Source organism: Beta vulgaris, chromosome 7, assembly GCF_026745355.1.
Source record: "Beta vulgaris subsp. vulgaris cultivar EL10 chromosome 7, EL10.2, whole genome shotgun sequence".
Taxonomy (NCBI): domain Eukaryota; kingdom Viridiplantae; phylum Streptophyta; class Magnoliopsida; order Caryophyllales; family Amaranthaceae; genus Beta; species Beta vulgaris.
In genome coordinates, this window is record NC_079208.1 from 33,449,806 (window position 1) to 33,470,487 (window position 20,682).

Genomic DNA, 20,682 nt, shown 5'->3' on the forward strand with positions numbered 1-20,682 from the left:
ATCGTACTTATCGAGTCATTTAACCCCAAATTCTCTTAGGGACATATTATATGAGGCATAATATAACTAGTGTGTAGATTCTTAGACTTGCATTTTTTGTTGGTTGCATTTCGGGAACGAAAAGGCCATTTCGGGCTATTTTGGCCTTTTGCTCCCAATCGTACTTATCGAGTCATTTAACCCCAAATTCTCTTTGAACATCATTATATGAGGCATAATATAACTAGTGTGTAGATTTTAGACTTGCATTTTTTGTTGGTTGCATTTCGGGAACGAAAAGGCCATTTCGGGGCTATTTTGGCCTTTTGCTCCCAAATCGTACTTATCGAGTCATTTAACCCCAAATTCTCTTTGAACATCATTATATGAGGCATAATATAACTAGTGTGTAGATTCTTAGACTTGCGTTTGTTGTTGGTTGCATTTCGGGAACGAAAAGGCCATTTCGGGCTATTTTGGCCTTTTCGCTCCCAAATCGTGCTTATCAAGTCATTTAACCCCAAATTCTCTTCGAACATCATTATATGAGGCATAATATAACTAGTGTGTAGATTCTTAGACTTGCATTTTTGTTGGTTGCATTTCGGGAACGAAAAGGCCATTTCGGGCTATTTTGGCCTTTTGCTCCCAAATCGTACTTATCGAGTCATTTAACCCCAAATTCTCTTTGAACATCATTATATGAGGCATAATATAACTAGTGTGTAGATTCTTAGACTTGCGTTTGTTGTTGGTTGCATTTCGGGCTATTTTGGCCTTTTCGCTCCCAAATCGTACTTATCGAGTCATTTAACCCCAAATTCTCTTTGAACATCATTATATGAGGCATAATATAACTAGTATGTAGATTCTTAGACTTGCATTTGTTGTTGGTTGCATTTCGGGAACGAAAAGGTCATTTCGGGGCTATTTTCGCCTTTTCGCTCCCAAATCGTACTTATCGAGTCATTTAACCCCAAATTCTCTTTGAACATCATTATTTGAGGCATAATATAACTAGTGTTTAGATTCTTAGGCTTGCATTTGTTGTTGGTTGTATATCGGGAACATAAATGTGATTTTAGGCCTATTTATGTCTTTTTGCGTCCAATTCCTATTTCTCGAGTCATTTAGCTTCATTTTCTTTTTGTATAACTTCATTTTCTTGTTGCGTTCAATATGATTTTAGGCTTGCATTTATGTCTTTTTGAATATGATAAAATGAGATATATGATCCTTGGTTGTTTTGCAACAGCCCCCTCCCATGCACACCCCCCACTGCCCCCCACTACTGCCCCACCCCCTCTTCTGCTGTGCTGCACTCCCCTCCCCCCACTGCCCCACACCCACTGTACCCCCTCCCCTGCTGCACTATCTGCACCCATTGCACACCCCCCACTGATGAGGGCCCTAGATCAACGTATGGATGAATTGGGGGAACGTGAGGAATTGTATTGGAAACAACCAACGGAGCCGACAAAGTTGGTACTTATCTCCCTACGTTTTGACCCCCTAAGGGGGAACCAAACAAAAGCAATTGTTGACTTCCCCTTGCCCCCTAAAAGCCCGAGATATATATTGGAATCTCTTCGAGGTAGACCTCGTGGATTGGATCACTGTAGCCTCACAGGCGCTTGGCTTCTTTTCACTCCGAGCCGCTAGCTGAGACAATTTCATTGCCTCTCTTGCATCTAGTTTTGGATGAGCTTATCCCAATTATGTGTGGTAATGAAATAGGGCAACTTGCTCTAACCAAGACTCCACTTTTTACTCCGTCCATAGAGCGTGTGAATTTCCTGGAATGTAGATAAACCAAAAGAGGGATGAAGGGATAAGAATAGGAATTAAAGTACCATTGGAAAAAGGGGCACCTGTGGAAACATCTCTACTGACGAACCATTTCAATATTATGGGTGCTGCTTTAAGCGTCTTTCCTTGACTAAAAAAAAGAGGTGCGTGCGCTGCCTGCACACCCCCCCTCCCCTGCACCCACTGCACTCACCTCCCCCCCACTGCACAACCCCCTCCCCTGCACCCTCCCCACTGCCCCCTCCCCTGCACCCACTGCCATACTGTGCTGCACTCCCCGGCACCCACTGCACAGCCCCCTCCTCCTACTGCACCCCCTCCCCTGCACCCACTGCACTCCCTCCCCTGCACCCTCCCCACTGCCCCCCTCCCCTGCACCCTCCCCACTGCCCTACTATGCTACATTCCCCTGCACCCACTGCACAACCCCCTCCTCCCACTGCACCACTGCACCCCCTCCCCACTACACAACCCCCTTCCCTGCACCCTCCCCACTACCCCCCTCCCCTGCACCCTCCCTACTGCCCCCCTCCCCTGCACCCTCCCTACTGCCCACCTCCCCACTGCACAGCCCCCTCCCCACTTCACATCCCCCTCCCGCCCTAAATGTGATTTTTTTTATTAATGCGTATATTTGTAAAATTTCAGGGACATGGCGGAGGTGCATACGGATACGAGTGCGAAACACACTACCGAGGATGAGTCTTTCGATTACCAAAAGGAGCGGGGTAAATTGGTTCGAGCTCGCCGTGAAGAAAAAGATGCACAAAGGCCAAGTAAGTCATTGGCGACGAAAAAGAGAAAAGAAGGAGGACCTACAAAGTCACTAGGGAAACCCACCCTAATGACTTTGGAGTACGATCATTTGGGGCAACCTTGTGGAAAATAGCGTCAAAAGTATGCCATGCAAGTTGGGATTTGCATGCATAAGCTCTCCATTCTCCACTCATGGAAAGAGGTGCCAGAGTCTTTGAAAAAGATGATTTGGGAAGATACTATGTAAGCTTCGCGTACAATAACGTTTAGAATCTTAACACTTTAGTTAAATATACTATGGAGGCATATCACACCTACGGGGGTACAAAGAAGAAGAAAATCTACGGGGGAGAAACACACACCGGTTCTGAGGCTTCACCGGACACATCATTTGAGGCACCCTCCAAGTTACCATATCAGATATGGAGGCATATCACACCTGAGGAGTGGCAAGCATTTGTTGCACAAAAAACAACCCCGGAAGCTGTTATAAGAATATTTTACTAGCTAAGATTTAATATTCTTAGATCTAGTATTATTGTATAACATCATACCTAACCTTTGTTTATAATTGTGTGTTTCAGGCATCTCGTGAGAAAAGTAGTGTGAATGCAAAAGCTATGAAGTACTATCACCATCTGGGTGCTCAGTTGTACGGTCAGGCAAGAGATACGTGGATGTATAGCCATTACCCCACGATTGGGCCGACAATGGCAACGGGCACTAGCTCTAAGATGACAGTTGCACAGCCTCGGCAACCAGATAGAGTACTCGATTGCTGGTGTTTGATGCATGGGGTTGATGCAAATGGACAGAGAGTCTATCCTGATCCCGGAACACAACATATAGCTAATGCCATTGTAAGTACATATTATAAGTTTTTGATAAGGTATATATAATATAACTTGTGCGCTCACGAGCGTTTCTCTCTTATCCTTATGTAGATTGGCTTGAAGGAAAAGGAGGCAACTGGTGAGTTCACTCCTAAAGGACAAATTGATGCCTTACACGAGACTTTAGGACGGGACCAATATGGACATGTGAGGGGCATAGGAGGTGTCTGCCTCGGGGTGAGAAAGGTGTATGGTGATCAATACACCTCTACGTCAAAATCCAGTGCCTCCAGTGTGAATTCGGCAGGTTCCATAGATGTGGAGGCTATGAAAGCTGCAATTCGGGAGGAGCTCAGAGCGGAGATGACTCAGAATTTCAACGCCATTTTGGCGCAGATGGGCTTACCGACTTTTGGTGCTTTCCAGCAGGACAGTGTTCCTACGCAGTCTGGTCCAGTTCCGGAGTTCACGGTAATCACTTAATATCACAACTATTGTTCTTAAAAGCATGAAATTCTTACTATATATATGTTGTTTCATAGACTAACTATGAATAGAGTTTTTTTTTTTAAAGGAAGAGACACCATGTGAGCTATTAGCTCGAGGAGATGGTCATGGCAGTTTCATTCTCGTTGCTTACGGCCAAGCACAACCCCTAGGGACCGGGTACGATTGCACAACCAGGCAGTCGCTGATATTCACTATGTGGTCAGCGTTTCAGAGATTGTGCCCGGTTTCGAAAATTACCTCTTCTGCTGCCGAGTGCAGAAGTTGGTCTACAGTCAGTGACTGATGCCCTTGGCAGTTATCTTCTATGGCCGCGTGCATTGGTGTGGTTATATATATATATATATATATATATATATATATATATATATATATATATATATATATATATATATTATATTGTTTTCTTTTATAGTTCATATATATATATGATTGTCAGTAATATCTTTTTAATTTAACTAATTACTAGGGTTCGGGGAAGGCCGACAGGAAGGGAAAGAAGACATGTTCACCTCAGGAAGGCCGACGTGATGAAGTGGAGAAAGTAAATGTTTCTATGGCAAAGTTTCCACTCATTACGGAGATCGAGGTGGTGCAAGGTCTTACTTCTCTGTGCTTTTGGCTACATGAGTGCGGCAGCGATGTAGACGATGAAGCAATGATTGAGATTCAGTTGTCGCACCATCAATTCCACTACTTTGAGGATACATCAACCTTCATTTCTAAGGTTTATATTAAAGAATTCTTACGTGGGGAAGAGTTCAATGTTTCCATGATACAAGCATTCATGAGGTAATACTTTAGTATAAATTAAATATGCATATTATATATACATATATATGCTTTAATTAAGTAGTTTTCAATTCAACTAACTTCCATAATAAGTAAGTTTTATTTTAATCAATATGATTTCTCAGGCTATTATACAATGAATTGATTGCATCTAGTGAGCCAATGTTTGGTTGGTTATGTCCAAGCATAGTACGAGATGATAGTTGCTTAAGAAACAAAAGGAGTTGAAAGACTATCTCAAGTCTTCTTTGAAAGCATGTTCTCGTCTTGGATATAAGATCATTCTTTTTCCTTACATTGAACCGTATGCTTCTTAAACTCACTTTACTTTAATTATTAGTTGTTCTACGATTAATAATAACTATATTTTATTGTTGTAGGAATCATTTGACACTGATTGCAATATGTTTGTCACGTAACGAAGCCTACCACTTTAATTCTTTGCGTAAACAAACAACACGACCCTTACTAGTCAAATCATTGTTAAATAGGTAGCCTAATCGAAACTCAATACATGAGCACTTATTAATGTTAAATGTACATCTAATCTTATAATAATGTATTGATGTAGTGTGATGAAGGAGGTTAATGCAATAGGACTTCGAGCACCAAAACATCCTGTTTGGCATTCAGTCGAGGTAACATTACTAAATTTTTTTCCTTATATAGAAACACATAATACACATCTAACATCAATGTCATTTATTGCATCCTTTGGTGAATTTAGTGTCCGCAACAAGAAGGTGGACTTGCGTGTGGGTATTAAGTCATGAGATTCATGCACGATATCGTCAACCGTTGCACACATGCTGATGATCTTCAAAATGTATGTAACTTATTAATTAATTAGTATATGTTAGTTTCTGCCTATTTTTGCCTTTTACGCTTCCAAATCGTATTTATTGATTCATTTAACCCCAAATTCATTTTGAACATGATTATACGAGGCATAATGTAACTATTGTGTAGATTTTTAGGTTTCCAATTGTTGTTTGTTGCATTTCGGGAACGAAAAGGCCATTTTCGGCCTATTTTGGCCTTTTTGCTCCCAAAATATACTTATCAAATCATTTAACCCCAAATTCTCTTTGAACATCATTATATGAGGCATAATATAACTAGTATGTAGATTCTTAGACTTGCATTTGTTGTTAGTTGCATTTCGGGAACGAAAAGGCCATTTCCGACCTATTTTGGCCTTTTCGCTCCTAAATCGCTTATCGAGTCATTTAACCCCAAATTTTCTTTGAACATGATTATATGAGGTATAATGTAACTATTATTTAAATTCTTAGGCTTGCATTTGTTGTTGATTGTATATCGGGAACATAAAAACGTGTACATAGAATTGATAGAAAAAGGCGCAGCCCTTCTTACTTAGAAGGGCTGCGCTAGTTGAAACACGCGCAATCCTTCTTGCTTAGAAGGCTGCACTTGTTAAAAAAGCGCAGCCTTCATAGTAGGAAGGGCTCATAGGCTACAACCCTTCAATCTTAGAAGGGCTGCACTTTTTAGGTAAAAGCGCAGCCCTTCGTTGTGAAAGACTGCGCTTGAAAAGCGCAGCCCTACTTAAAAAGTGAAGGGCTGCTGTCAAAAAGCGCAGCCCTAAGGGCCTTTTTTAGCGCAGCCCTTCCTTATTTTTCCACTAGTGATTTCTTTCAAACAACGCTTTTCTTGTCATCATCGCCCACTTTCAGTGTGCATTTGTACATTCAATATATATTTCTTTTGTGTTTATGCGTTTGTTTTTTCGTCTGTATTGTAGAGGTCTTGTTCCTATAAAGTTCTAGAGAGAACTTCCAAGCTATTTGCATGAATGTGATGCAAATAGGTGGCCTAGCCGCATTCAGGTTTAGTTCTACTTGTGTATATAGAAACCAAATTTGAAGTATAAGCTTACATTTATATCTTGGATGTTAACTCTTCATCCATTGTAGTTAATTATTTAAGCTATGGTTGAATTTACACTTATTGCCAAAATGATCTAGTGGCTAACTTGTCTTAGCTATGCTTTTAATGGGAGCTCGGCATCAAGACCAAAAGATCTCATCTTTCTTCTCTTCTGAAGATAGTAGTTAATATGGGTGGGCAATAATCTGTTTCCTTTTTACCTTCTCATCTCATTTTTTTTTTTAATACTTTTCACTATGAAAGCGTGTTGCTAGTTTGTTTTAGCTATAGAGAGGTACACTTGGTTTTGTCATACTGCTTTTCACGCTTGAATGCTATAGTTTCCTCATGAATTTTTTAACACCTCTGTTTTCAAACTGGCTACTCGCTTCAGAATTTCACTAGTCACTCAACCTCTGTGATGTCATTAGATTTCCATCCAACCAAAGAGGATCTTATTGTCCCTAATGACTCAAATGGGGAGATACGAATCTGCAGTATCACTAATGGTAGTTGTCCTAAGGTTTTAGAGGTATAAAGTGTGACAAAACTCTATACTTTTGCATAACTTGAGATAAAGTATTTGATTTATCAGTTATTGAGAAAAAGGAGTTACAAAAATGCATACTAACATTAGAGGAGCATTGGATTTTTCCGTTATTGTATCAGGAGAGAGTGGTGAAATGCTCTCACCACTTTCTCACTCCGGCGCATAAAGTTCAACTGAATCTCGCTTCTTATCTCAACTTATTTGAAGTTGAATTAACTAAGCTAAATTTATAATGAACTTATGGGAACTTCCTGAACCTTATTTTAATCATTATAAGCCATAATTTGAACTCATTAGTCCATATCAATCATTTTTTGAACTTATTGGCCCTTAATCATCCTTGAACTTATTGACCTTTATCAAGTCCTATTTGACCTTATTGTCCCTGAGTTTAGCTTTAAAAGAACTTGTTTGAACTTATTTTCATGATAAGATATGTTTTTTCTAATCTACCATTTTCATGATAGGATATATTTATTTTCACCAGAGGAGGATATGGGGAACTATCACGAAAGGTTTCACTTCCCTTAGGCTCTACTCTAGAACGGTATATACTTTTGAAGTCCAACTGACTAACTACTGTAATAATGTACATCTATTTATTCATGATAATAGTGATGTATAACTATGTTGTGGTTGGGAAATTCATGATGATTAGGTATGAAGGTGTTGTCCTCTCAGTTGGTGACAATGGTCGTTATAAGTTCTTCAAACCTTAGCCTTTCAAGGTTAATCTCTTCGTACCAGTGTCTATCAACCCAGGTCTTCAAACCTTAGCATATACTATACGTCGCTCTTCAAACCTTGGAGGAAACCCTGTCCTGCTCCACCTTCGTTCAGTCCCTGTCCCGAGAAACTAGGAGTTTGATCTTGGTACTTGTCAAACCAAGCACTTTGCATTGGAGTTACACCTTTGAAAGTTCCTTTTAAAAGAGAAAACCCCACTGGCAATTGGCATAGCGAAGAATCCCTATTCCTTCTTATTTTCCTCGGTCCCTCACTCAGCTTCAGACTTTTGAAAAGAAACAACTAGTTATGTTGTAATTCGCGAAACTGATCCTCTTGAAGATTCACCCCAAAGCAATATGTATTAATCCATAATTAATACAAAAGCAGGCTTTTGCAGGGTATGAAATCTTTAAGTTGAAAATGTTCATTGAACTTTTTGATATTTTCCTTATTAAAGCACAAATTTCTAAATGGCTAGTTTATATCTGAAACTCGCACTTTTCTCTTTACTGTTTTGAAGGTCAGAGTTTCATTTTCAACCTTCAGCTTAATGATCGACCATTAGATCCATTTCTTGTGCACACTATGAGCACGTTTCGAGCCTAGAAGACATGTATTCTTCTAATCTAGATCTCTTTTATTGTATGAACTTGTAAACTTGAATAATTGAACATGTAAAAAGAAAACTGAAAGTGTTCTTAAAGATGACTAGAACTTATGATGCAAAGAATTAAAGCTCCCTTATAAAACAATAGAATAGTTTACTTTTGAGGAACATTTGAGGATCCACTTAGATTCCACAGATCCCCTTGATAACTCTCTGATATAAATAAAGTTGTTAATCAAGCACAAATTTGCTCTATTACAGGTTGTATTGCCACAACAAACAATTCCCTTTCAAATCAAATTCGGCAGTGGTAGTGTTTCTGTCAAAAGTGTGCTTTTATCTAAGCATGCTTCCAATTCTTCATATAAAATAAGTTTCAGGAACAATAAGCTAAAATTATTCCAAATAAGTGAAGCTAATTTCCCATAATTTTAATAAAGTTCACTTAGCAATATTCAGGCGGAGAGAAGCACCCTTAATTCAGTTCACTTGGTTCTCTCAAGTGATTTCTGCTAAAAGGCAATTTGTTTGTTTAGCACGGGAAATACAGTTCATATTACATATTTTTCATTGTCTTACTAATTTGGTTGTCACGATTTTTGGTGCAGAGATCTGTTGAAGGGTTGAAAGGGATGAAGCAAGATCCAAGAAGCTTTGAGTTACATCTGGAATACATAAATGCTTTACCTGTGAGTGTAGAATTGTTTCTCTTCAGTGCCTTTAGAAAATTATGTGATAGTGGATTCTGATAACAACTATTACATTCGTTTACGCAGAGTGGTCAGGAAACAGATTTCATCTTGGTATCTTGTACAGTTTCAGGAATAAAGACCTCGAGAAAGGACCATGTCTTGAGAGCTAAGAAGGTATGACTCTGACCTTTTACATCAGCTTCTATCAATCTCCATCCTCTTAGGCTTCATTATTTTGTCTAGAAAAACCCTTATATAACATATTGTTCTTTCATGAACTTATTATTTTTAAACATTATAAAAAAAAAACTTATTTTAACTGTACATTGAACTTGGGTAGCCATTATATGAACTTATCGTTATAGGGTGAACATTAAGGACATATAACTACATTCTTTGTGAACTCGGCAATATGTTGCTACCCACAACGAGGTGTTATTTCCCATGACGAGGTTTTGTTGGTGTTGTTGCCCATGACGAGTTGTTGTTGGTGTTGTTTCTGAGCAAGAAATTTTAAGGACTAAATGATACCTAATCCGTAACATTCTCTATATTTGTATAAAAATATAATTTGCAATGAAAAATGATACTCTATATAAATATATAACTGTTCCGGAATCATTGAGGATAAAAAATGCAAAAAAAATTATTTTTTTGGGCTCACACTGGTTTTGGTCAAAACCACAACCCTTTACGCGCATTCAAAACCGCAACCCTTTATGCGGATTAAGGGATGCAATTTTGATGAAAACTGTTGCCTTTGAGAGTGAATGGTTGCGGTAAAAAACCGTAACCCTTCCTTTCTGCCCAAGGGCTTTTATGCCAAGGGATTCGAGCCAAAAACGCAGCCCTTAGGGCTATTTTGAGCGCAACCCTTGATGTTTTTTCCACTACTGAACAGGAACTGCAGAACCATATGATCTTAATGGAACTTACTCTGAAGTCCATTTTAGCCACTTCGCAAAAAGATAAAGAAGAAATCCTCCGGGAGATTCAAAGCATTACCACTGAGGAGGTGATTGAAGACGAAGTTCTGAGGAAGCTGCAGAATAGACTTACCCTAGCTTGACATAGTCTAGCCTAACCTACTTTTTTCCTTTGCTCATGGTGTTCTTTAGTTGATGTTTTGTTATTTATTTTATATTTTTATTTCAATTTGTAATTTTTCAATTAGAAATGGGAATGAAACTTTTCTTTTCATGGAACATATTTTGTGCAATGAAACTGTGTCTATCTTTATTTTTCTCTTATGATCCTAACTTTGACTTGATGACTAATATTTTGAGATCACAACTTGAGAATTTTACTTTGTTATTAACCATGTTCCTAACCATTTAGTATATCTAAAGATGTTATGGTGGTCAAGATTACTTAATTGGAATTTACTTATGTTTGATGATGCCAGGGGGGGGGGGGGGGGGGGGGGGGGAAGAATTAGACAAACATTTCTTTCTTTAATTTGCACAAGTTTTCGGAAGTTCAATTTCATGAAGTTGTATATACTTAGTTTTATTTTCCATAGTTTCTATTTTTTTTTTTTTTGCTAATACTTAGTTTTTTTTAGTTTTTAGTAGATTTTACAGTGTTTGTACTCGTTTTTATTTTGGTTTTCAAGTTTGTTTGTCATCATAAAAAAGAGGGGAATTGTTGATTTATAAATCTTGATGATAACTTGCATAGAGATAAACTTGTCTAATAAAAATCTGAGTTCCAATGAAGTTTGACAGGTTCTTAAAGTCTCACATGCTGTTGGAATGAACTTGTGGAGTAACAAGTTGGAGTTCCAATTTAAAACGGTCGAGTATTATCTAAACAAGCAATTTAGAGAATATCAAGGATTTCCACAACATGAATTACTTGATGGAGTAATGGATGATACAAGCGTAGTTCTAGAGCAGGAGAAAACTTGGTTTATGCCATGTTCCAAACACACTTCAGAGTTAAGAGTTTCATTGAAGTAGCATCTTGAAGAGTAAACAAGTATAGAAAATTAGGAATTGAATTTTTTGAGGTTTTTGTAAGTACACTAAAGTCTAGAGTCTGACTAGAACACAAGTCAAGTTTCAAGTGGAACTTAGATATCTACGAGTTTGCTAAGTTTGTGTCAAAGTATGAGTTATGAGTAGTAATTAATTGAATTAAAGGAGTCAAAATAATTAGGGTCCAGGTTGCTCATGCCATAGTTTTAGGAAATTTAATTTGTTAGGTTTTAAGTTAAATAACTATTCAGGTTAAAAACCGGACTTGTTAGAGCCTTTTTTAGAATAAATGTAGAATAATAAGGTATGTGTATAATTCAGTTAGTGGGCTAAAATGCATGAAGCTTAGGCAACAAGCACAAGAGAACATGCATGTTCTTATTAGTGGGGAAAGTGGACGTAACAGATTTTAAGGGTTGTTTAGTTGAGTCTGTAACTTAGTATAAATAGCTAATCACATGTCATAATTGCTCTTCTGAAGTATTTATTCCTTAAGACCAAGGCGATTTTTTTATTTCTCTCTAACTACTCAAACCCTAGGCACTCAAACATACTTCAAATACTCTCAAACGCTTCCAATATCTCAAAAACTTTATTGATTGACTTTGTAAGCTCTAAAGGTTGCTCTCGTGAAGATTGTTATTCCTAAAGCCAATATCATTTTGGTGTACCACTGAGGGTCTTGTCCAATTATTCAATTAAAGTTATTAACATATTGTTCATGATTAATATCTTTGAAATGTTCATAATTTTAATAATCTCTTGTTTCTATTTTGTATTTTTTTTTTTATAAATCTTCATGTATATTTGATTTTTTTGTTGTTGGTTTCATCACTTTTAATTTGTTTATTATTGTTAATCAAATATCTAAATAAATGTTTTAATATTAATGTCATATAATTTGAATAATTGATTTAAGATCCTAGAAATTTGATTGCGTCATGAACATATCACAAAAATTAGTCTTTTTGTGCTTAACAAACCGATTTATTTTTTAGGTAGACAATGAATGTTGTTCGGTTGTTTATTTGCATAAACTTAGATTACTAATGTTGTTTAGAAGAGGCCAACATATTTGCATATGATTCATGATCATATTTGTACCCACCCCCGAACTTAATTATTGGTTCACTGGCTAGATATAAAGTTATGAGTGGGAAATTTTCATTGCATAAGTCCATTCCGATTGTCCCTTTTGGTGTCCCAAATATGCAATCATGTTGTTAGTCTTCCTTTAAAAACTTTATGGTGGTTTTTTTTTTCAAAAAATATTTAAAACTAAAATCTTTCATGTAGGCTAAAAATATATATGCCTACCATATTGTCCAAGCTACTCTTTACTAATATCGATATCGAAGTTGTTAGGGATTTAGTTATGATGAAGAGAGATAGCGCAAAAGAAAAAGGAGGGAGAAACTTTTGAGCTTTATTAGGAGTTGACGAGGGAACGCATTTTGGAAGGGAACTTTTGGTAATTTGTTTTATCGAAAAAAACGTGCATTGATTAAATAACGCAAGTACAATCTATTACTAATACAACCACACATAAAACAAATGAAAATTTAAAGAAGCTTTATGAGCTCTTACATTCCCTAAAAAACGAAAATCAGCAAAGCCGATAAATAGTCGCCTATTAAGTAGTGCGCCGCTGGTCGATGAATGTGCTGGTGGAGTCAAAACGCTGATGGCTGATGGATGTGGCAGGAGAAGAAAATGTTAAAGAAATGTTTGGTAAATAGGAAAATGTTTCATGTTGTTAAGGGTTGCATGACAAAAAAGACCCTATGTAGGAAATCTTTAAAAAAGTTTATTTTCTCAAAAATTAAATTAAAATATTCTATTATTTTGGATCAATTGACTAAAGTTTACATTATTCGAGTTATATTTTCCTAAATGTTTGAGGTTTAAGGGTTTTATGATACAAACACTTTTTTTAACTTGGAACAAATTGGATGCATTAATTGAGAGTAATAGAAGAACAAGGGTATTGGTAGAGCTGAAGAAGAAAAAGAGAGAGCGACAAGTGATTTTGAATGAACTTACCTAATCTACAACCTGCTACACGTTAATAATTTCGAGGGTGAAACTGAAAACAATATCCTTAAAGCTAAGTTGAGACCTTCACGGGTTAATTAATAGTTGGGACTTATAAAAAATGTTCAGTTATAGTCAAGGCACTTGGCATCAATTTTTCCTTTTAAAGTAATTTATAGTTTTTTTTAAAGAAGAATTGACACTAGGGTCCCAATTATGGATCATTGCCGTTTATATGTAGGTTCCAACTGTTAATTAATCTCTGCAGGACCTAAGTATGAGTTGTCGTAATTTTAATATAGGCATAACTTACTGAATATCGTTTTTGTAGGACCTAAATATGGACAATTATCATTTTAATTTGCCAGTTTGACCCTATAAAAATCAGAATAATGCATACTTAGGTTATAAAGTGAATAATCAATAGTTGGAGCGTATAAAAGACAATGCTCTATAGTTGAGACACAATTCAATTTTTCCTTTTAAAATTCCCCAAAAATCATCTTATTTTTCTGAGTTATTGTAAGAGGATTATTGTATTGTCACATGACATAATAATTGTACCAAAAGATTTCCAGTTATGCTATTTAAACTATCAAGAGCACTTTCAGTTGTACTCTTTGAGGAAAGTATGATGAACAAATGCCAAGCTTTGTAGAGGGTGAAAGTAGTGAACCAACTATTGTCCTATTACATTTCATAAATATTAAGGTTAGGATAGGTAATACTTCTAGTTAACAATTTATTCATGATCATTAAAAATAATGAAATTTGATAAATAGTTATCTCTATTATATAAGCCAAGGGATGAGCTACGGTGTCCTTCTGTAAGATTAATTTTCTACCCTTCACTTATCAAAAAATGCTAATTATAAAATATTCAAATCCTTCTTGATCTATATTTATGTGTAATACTCTCTTCGTTTCCTAAAGATGTTTCTTGTTACTGTTACTACAGATACCAATGAGAATCAATTTGTGTGGGGAGTGGCGTGGTAAAGTAGGAGAGAGAAAGGGGTTAAGGTAAATAAATAAATAAAAACGGGTTAAAGTTGGAGAGAGAAAGGGAGTAAATTGAATTAATAATGCAATGGTGGACCATATGATAGGAACATGAGAGGGTAAAAGGGAAACAAATTCCAAATAAGGAATAAAGTAAAAGAGGAAAGATCTTTTAGAAACGCATTTAGATGGAAAGAGGGAAGATCTTTTAAAACGAATGGAGTAACTAATAAGAAAACTTAAGATTGTCTAACTTATAATAAGATATAATGTACACATAAAATATTTCCCAAAATAATATGCTTAAAAAGAGATATTTCTGATTGAGAATGAAACTAATCTAACTAAAGCAATTCCAAACAATTAAAAAGTGCGAACTTACAAAATTTCTTTCGAACTAAACTTCCAATTGCAATCAAAATTTCAAAGGACATATATTAACATAAACATACCAAAAAAAAGGGATAGTCTCATCTTTTTATTTTTTTTGCCTTTTATCATTGTCTTATGTGTCGATTAGGATAATTTATCATTTTATTTATTTAAAGGCTCATAATGGTCGTTTGTGTTAGTTGAGATAATCCATCTCATCATTATTTAAAAATATGTTCCTAATTCAGATATATATAAAACAAATAGGCTTATACCATCCAATTTTTCAATGTAAGTAATGTTACACAATGAATTACACATATATTAAGATATTAGCATATATCATCCAATAATATCAAGTTATTATACATTTTGGTACACGTTTATTTATCACATTGAAAAAAGTTGTGAATGATCAAATTAGACTACAACAAAATAGTATAAGTGCATTTAGTACTTTTAATATCGATATTAATGTTAATATGTCTTCGCACGCATCGCATGCATATGAGACTAGTCACATATAGGTGAAGCTTCTCTATCAAACTTGCACGTTGCAATGAAGATTTTTATAAGTGAATACATAGGTAGGATACTTGAAGGTTATGAATAATGAAGAGTGCGTCTTGGGTGTAATATAGTACACCATAACTTATTGTGTAACAACATTTCGCATGTACGGATTAATATAAATGTATCATGTCATTATAAAACTCTTTCATGTCATTATTGGTATATTTCGTATCATTTCGGAGTTGTTTCATGTCTTTTAGAAAGCCTTTCCGTGTCATTATTCGTATGTTTCATATCATTATTTTTGACTTCGATCTTATATTTCAACAAACTTGTATCATTTTCCCTATTTCACTATTATTTTCCAACTCTTTACATACTTTGCCATTACACAAATTGATATTATTTACAAGAGAAATGATATAATTATTACTCATTTTTATGTAATTTTTAAGCAAACTTGTGATAGCGATTTTAAACAAATTACAAAAGCCTATTCTTGCAAGTGTACAAGACTTAGTAGTAAGTGATAAATAATAGGGTATCGTATCCATAGGGGAACAATTGATTAAAATTAAATCTAATGGCTACTACTTTAATCCTAAATATGAATTTAATGGTTTGTATGTGAACTAATTAACCTAGTTTGAAATATAAAATAACTAAATAAACTTGACAATAGCAAAAGTGAATAAGATAACAGAGAATAATATGGAATCTAGGACAGTCGAATTCACCACTAAGAATATGATTAATAGATTAATTGGAATGAGAATTAACGAGTTTTATCAAGTACCAAACTATAAGCCAGGGTTAGCTCAAAGAAATATTATCGCAATCAAATAAGTGACATAAACCATCTAACTAAAGCATGCACTATTCAATCATATAATCACAAACAAATAAATACCATTGCATAACATCACCCTTTGAACTACAAGAACAAAGTGTGTAAACCAAATACCCAAACAACTCAATAATTCGTTCTACAAGAAGGATTATCGATCTAATTTGGAAAACGATAATCTCACAATAATAATCTAAAGTTATGCAATCATAAAATCAAAAATAATTCTCAAACAATTAAACAATTAAATCATACTAATAGAATTTCATCTAAGTCTTAGAGAAAGAAAATTAGCTACTCATAATATGGAGAAACATCACCAAAGTATGATGATAAAATTTTAAATAATGTTGAAAAAATCTTATGTAACAAGATCATAGAATTTTAAATCATTCTATCGTTAATTTCCTCTAGGCAGCCACTTATTCTTTAATAAAGTCGTATATGCATGGGAGTTCTCTATAGATAAATAACAGCTTAAAAAATTTTCCTTCGCAAACTTATATGAGAAATGAGAATGAATCTCAACCATAAGATTGGATTAGAGTTACAACACTTGTTCATTAGAGTTATATCCCCCTAAAAAAATTTTGAGCCCAAAAAAAAAATATTTTTTTTGATTTTTTTTTTCTAATATTTTTTTTTTTGGAGTTACATCCCTTTTCATTAGAATTACATCACTTATTCATAAGATTTATAGCGCGTAAAATTCATTATCATTTCTTATGCAATTATACATTCTCATATGGACTACCTTCTATATAAAAATGGGTAAGTTCACATGAGAATGCTCCTTACATGAGAAATGACAATGAATCTCAAACACACGATTAAATTAGAATTACAACAACACTTGTTCATTAGAGTCATACCTCCCTAAAAAATTTTGAGCCAAAATAAAAATTTTAATTTTGATTTTTTCTTCTAATATTCTTTTTTTTTTGAGTTACATTACTTATTCATAAGAGTTACAACGCGTAAAATTCATTCTCATTTCTCATATGAACTCACTTCTATACGTGTGTGTGTGTGTGTGTGTGTGTGTGTGTGTGTGTGTGTGTGTGTGTGTTTGTGTGTTGTGTGTATATATATTTCACATGAGAATGTTACTTACATTAGAAAGGAGAATGAATCTCAACCACACGATTGAATTAGAGTTACAACACTTGTTCACTAGAGTTATAACTCCCCTAAAAAATTTTGAGCCCAAAAAAAAAATTTGTTTTTTGATTTTTTTTTTCAATTTCTTTTTTTTTTTTCTGGAGTTACATCACTTTTTTTGTTAGAGTCACATCACTTATTCATAAGAGTTACAACGAGTAAAATTCATTCTCATTTCTCATGTAAGTATGCATTCTCATATGAACTCACTTCTATATGTGTGTGTGTGTGTGTGTGTGTGTGTGTGTATAAAGGAGTAACTTTTCGGGAGCATACAGAGCTACTCAAGATTTCGAAGTCATAGAGCGCGACACATAGGATTGCCACATCATCAAATTATTATTTTTATTTTTTACAAAAGTAGAGTTGTATATAGATTTAAATACACATATAAAATTTTAGATAAGCGAAGATTAGAGTTTGGTTTTGAATCAACAACCTAAATTATCATACTAGGTAAATTATGTATAACTTTTGCTACATAATTAAGAATATTATGATTTTTGTACCATTGAAGAGCGCTCGAAATATGCTTCAAAATAAGTTCCATTTACAATATAGTTCTATAACTTATGAAATAGAGAGTGACATGTAGATAAACGAATCTATAATACTTAATTTAACTTGGTTACATACTTTGTTAACATTATTTTTATATGACTTCTATGTATTATTTTTAGTATATGCCTTTTGTTGCCATCTTCAAAAAGGGGGAAAATGTTGACCCTTGAGTTTTGAAGATGACCTAACCACAAAAGACATAGTATATTTTATTTATGTTGTTGCAAGGTAATTCATGCTCGAGCTAAGAGAATACTTGATTGAAGATTAAAGCGGAGAATTTATCAAGATCGAAGTAAAGATGTTCGAGAGATGAAGAATCAAGCATGGAATGAAGATTAGAATACATTAGGGTATTTATTAATCTTCTTGTTAAGGTTAGTAAAAGCTTTATTAGTTCGTGGTGAATTCTCAAAGGAATTGGTTCTGTTCCATGAAAGGAACAGACCTGGCACTATAGGAACAAGGCTAAGGAACAAGACTTAAAAATTAGGGAACAAGACTTAAAACTAATTAGGAACTTCTAAGTGACTAATGTTGTGCGCCTAAGATAATTGTGTGCCCAATATAGTTGTTAGAGTTTTTAGGGATATTTTGACTAAGATCCATTATTTTAGGAAGTTAGTTTAAGTTTGTTAGGAAAAGATATTAAAAGATTTTCTGATTTTAAATTAACTGATTTTCAAATATTATCTTTTTAAAATATATATTTTATCTTTTATATTTTATTTAAAAGATTTAGTTTTCAAAAATTATTATTTCCGGTTTTCAAAATGTTTCGGATTTTTAAAATTGTAAAACTGTTTTCCGGTTTTATAAAAGATTTGAAAAAAGATATTTTTCCTAAAAACTAGCTAAAGTATTTTATTTATTTTTTCCTAAATCTAGATTGCACGCCTAAAGTTTCGCTACACGTTTTAGTAGTTAGTGGATTTAGTGGCTTAAGTTAATTATCCTCCAAGTATTTATTTAATTAAATAAGTTTAGTTATTCTCCAAGTTTTGCAAAAACTTACCACGTAATGTGTTACTGCTTCTATGAAGTGAAGTAGTGGATTAGTGGATTCTTTATAATACATGGAATAATTAATTAAACATCATGGAGAATATGTGTATATGTTAATTAGTGGAGATCATGTCTTGTCTAATTGTCTATAAATAGGCGCCTAATTCATTTGAGCAAAATTGTGTCTGACTTAGTTAATTTGTCCTATAATTATCTAAAGTGTCAGTTCCTTTTCCTTAAGAGAATTCATACTTACATTAACGAGTTTTATTACTCTTCCATTATTTTATAAAGTGTATTTTTGAGAAAAAGGGTTTGAGTGAACCTTTTTGTAAGTGTGAGAAAGCTTTGAGTGAAGCAAGAGAAAGAGAAAGAGAAAGGAACTTCGAGTGAAGTTTGAGAGAAAACGTCAGTTGTTGGGAACTGTCGTTGGGAACTTGAGTTGAGTAACTTAAGTTGAGAATCGAGAAGAAAAGTAATAGGTTGTAATCATAGTTGCTTTGGCCTATTATAGTGGAAAGTTGTTTAAAATCCCTTGTGGTCGAGGTTTGTTTCTTCCTACTAGGCCTAGGAAGTTTTTCCTCGTAAAATCTCTCGTGTTCCCGTTGTTTGTTCCCAAATTAACTTTTGATTCCGCAAAAAAAAAAAAGCTTATTCTCTCACTATAATTCACCCCCCCTCTTATAGTGCTCATATTATACAACAATTGGTATCAGAGCGGGAACTCTAATATTCAGGAAATCCTGTTGAGTTCAAGATCTTGAAAAATATGAATACTAGAGAGAAACTGGAAGAAGGGTACTCTACGCAGAGGCCACCAATGTTCAATGGTAAGTTTTACACTTACGGAAGAACAGAATGGAGATCTTTATCAAAGCCGACAATTACCAGTATGGAGAGTCATAGAGGTAGGTGATTTTGAAGTCACTACCACTAATGACAAAATGAGGTAATTCCTAAATCTATATCTGATTTTGATAAGCTAATTTCGAAAAATGGAAATTAATGCTCTTGCTATAAAACTGCTTCATTGTTGTCTTGGACCACATGAACACAATCGTGTCATGGGATGTAAAACCGCAAAAACAATTTGGGATCTTCTTGAAGTCACTCATGAAGGTACGAGTGAAGTAAGAGATCAAAAAATAGATCCTTTTGATGAACCAATATGAACTTTTTCAAATGAAATCAAAAGAGTCTATCCAAGACATGTTTACACGCTTTACTAATATTATTAATGAGCTACATCTCTTGGTAAAGTGATTACATTGAGGACAGGTACGAAAGGTCCTAAGGAGCCTTCCTAGGGAATGTTGGATGCTAAGGTAACTGCCTTCAGGAAACTAAGGACTTTCTAAGTTCAATTTGGAACAACTTGCTGGTTCCCTCATGACTCATGAGTTGCAATTGGACAATGAGAATGGAGACATGTCCAAGCAAAAATCGATTGCCTTAAAAGCTGATGAAAAGATGAAGACTAGAAACTGAATGACGAAGAATCCGCTCTCATGGTCCGAAAATTCAAAAGAATGTTTAGGAACATGAAGAAATGGAGATTACAAAGGTAAGAATAAGAATATTCTAACAAACTTGTTTGTCATAAGTGTGGCAGTTCTGAGCACTTCATCAAGGATTGTCCCCAATGGGAACAAGAAAAAGGCAAAGGAAGGGAACGAGCAGAGATAGGAACAAAGAATACAAAAACTCCTATACTCGATCTGACATGAAGAAAGCTATGGTTGCTGCATGGGGAGACTCTGACTCTGAGAAGAAGAGATCCTCAACCAAATGAGGAGACTGCAAACTTCTGTCTTATGGCTCTTGACAATTCCGAATCTGATGAAGAGATTGAATCTCTTGAGGCAAGTCTAGACACCATCAAAACTCGTCTTAATTCTTTAAGTAAAGAAAAATTATTTGAGTTTATTGTTGACGCTGTAAATGATTGCAAAGATGAAACCATTAAACTAAAACAATGTCAACATGCTTTAAGTGTAGCAAAGGAACATACCTCTTGGCTTAAAAGTGTTCGATTGATATTGAGAAAAGATTTTTCGAATTGTT

At 34.8% G+C, this 20,682-nt stretch overlaps 1 protein-coding gene across 1 annotated transcript; it reads left to right on the forward strand.

The window, feature by feature from the left end:
• Nucleotides 1-9,064: 9,064 nt before the first annotated feature.
• On the forward strand, nucleotides 9,065-10,377 carry LOC104885249 (hypothetical protein). Its single transcript, XM_019247786.3, has 3 exons — nucleotides 9,065-9,141; nucleotides 9,229-9,318; nucleotides 10,046-10,377. The coding sequence occupies exons 1-3, from the start codon at nucleotides 9,085-9,087 to the stop codon at nucleotides 10,211-10,213; spliced, it is 315 nt and encodes a 104-aa protein (XP_019103331.2). The 5' UTR covers nucleotides 9,065-9,084; the 3' UTR covers nucleotides 10,214-10,377.
• Nucleotides 10,378-20,682: the final 10,305 nt, after the last annotated feature.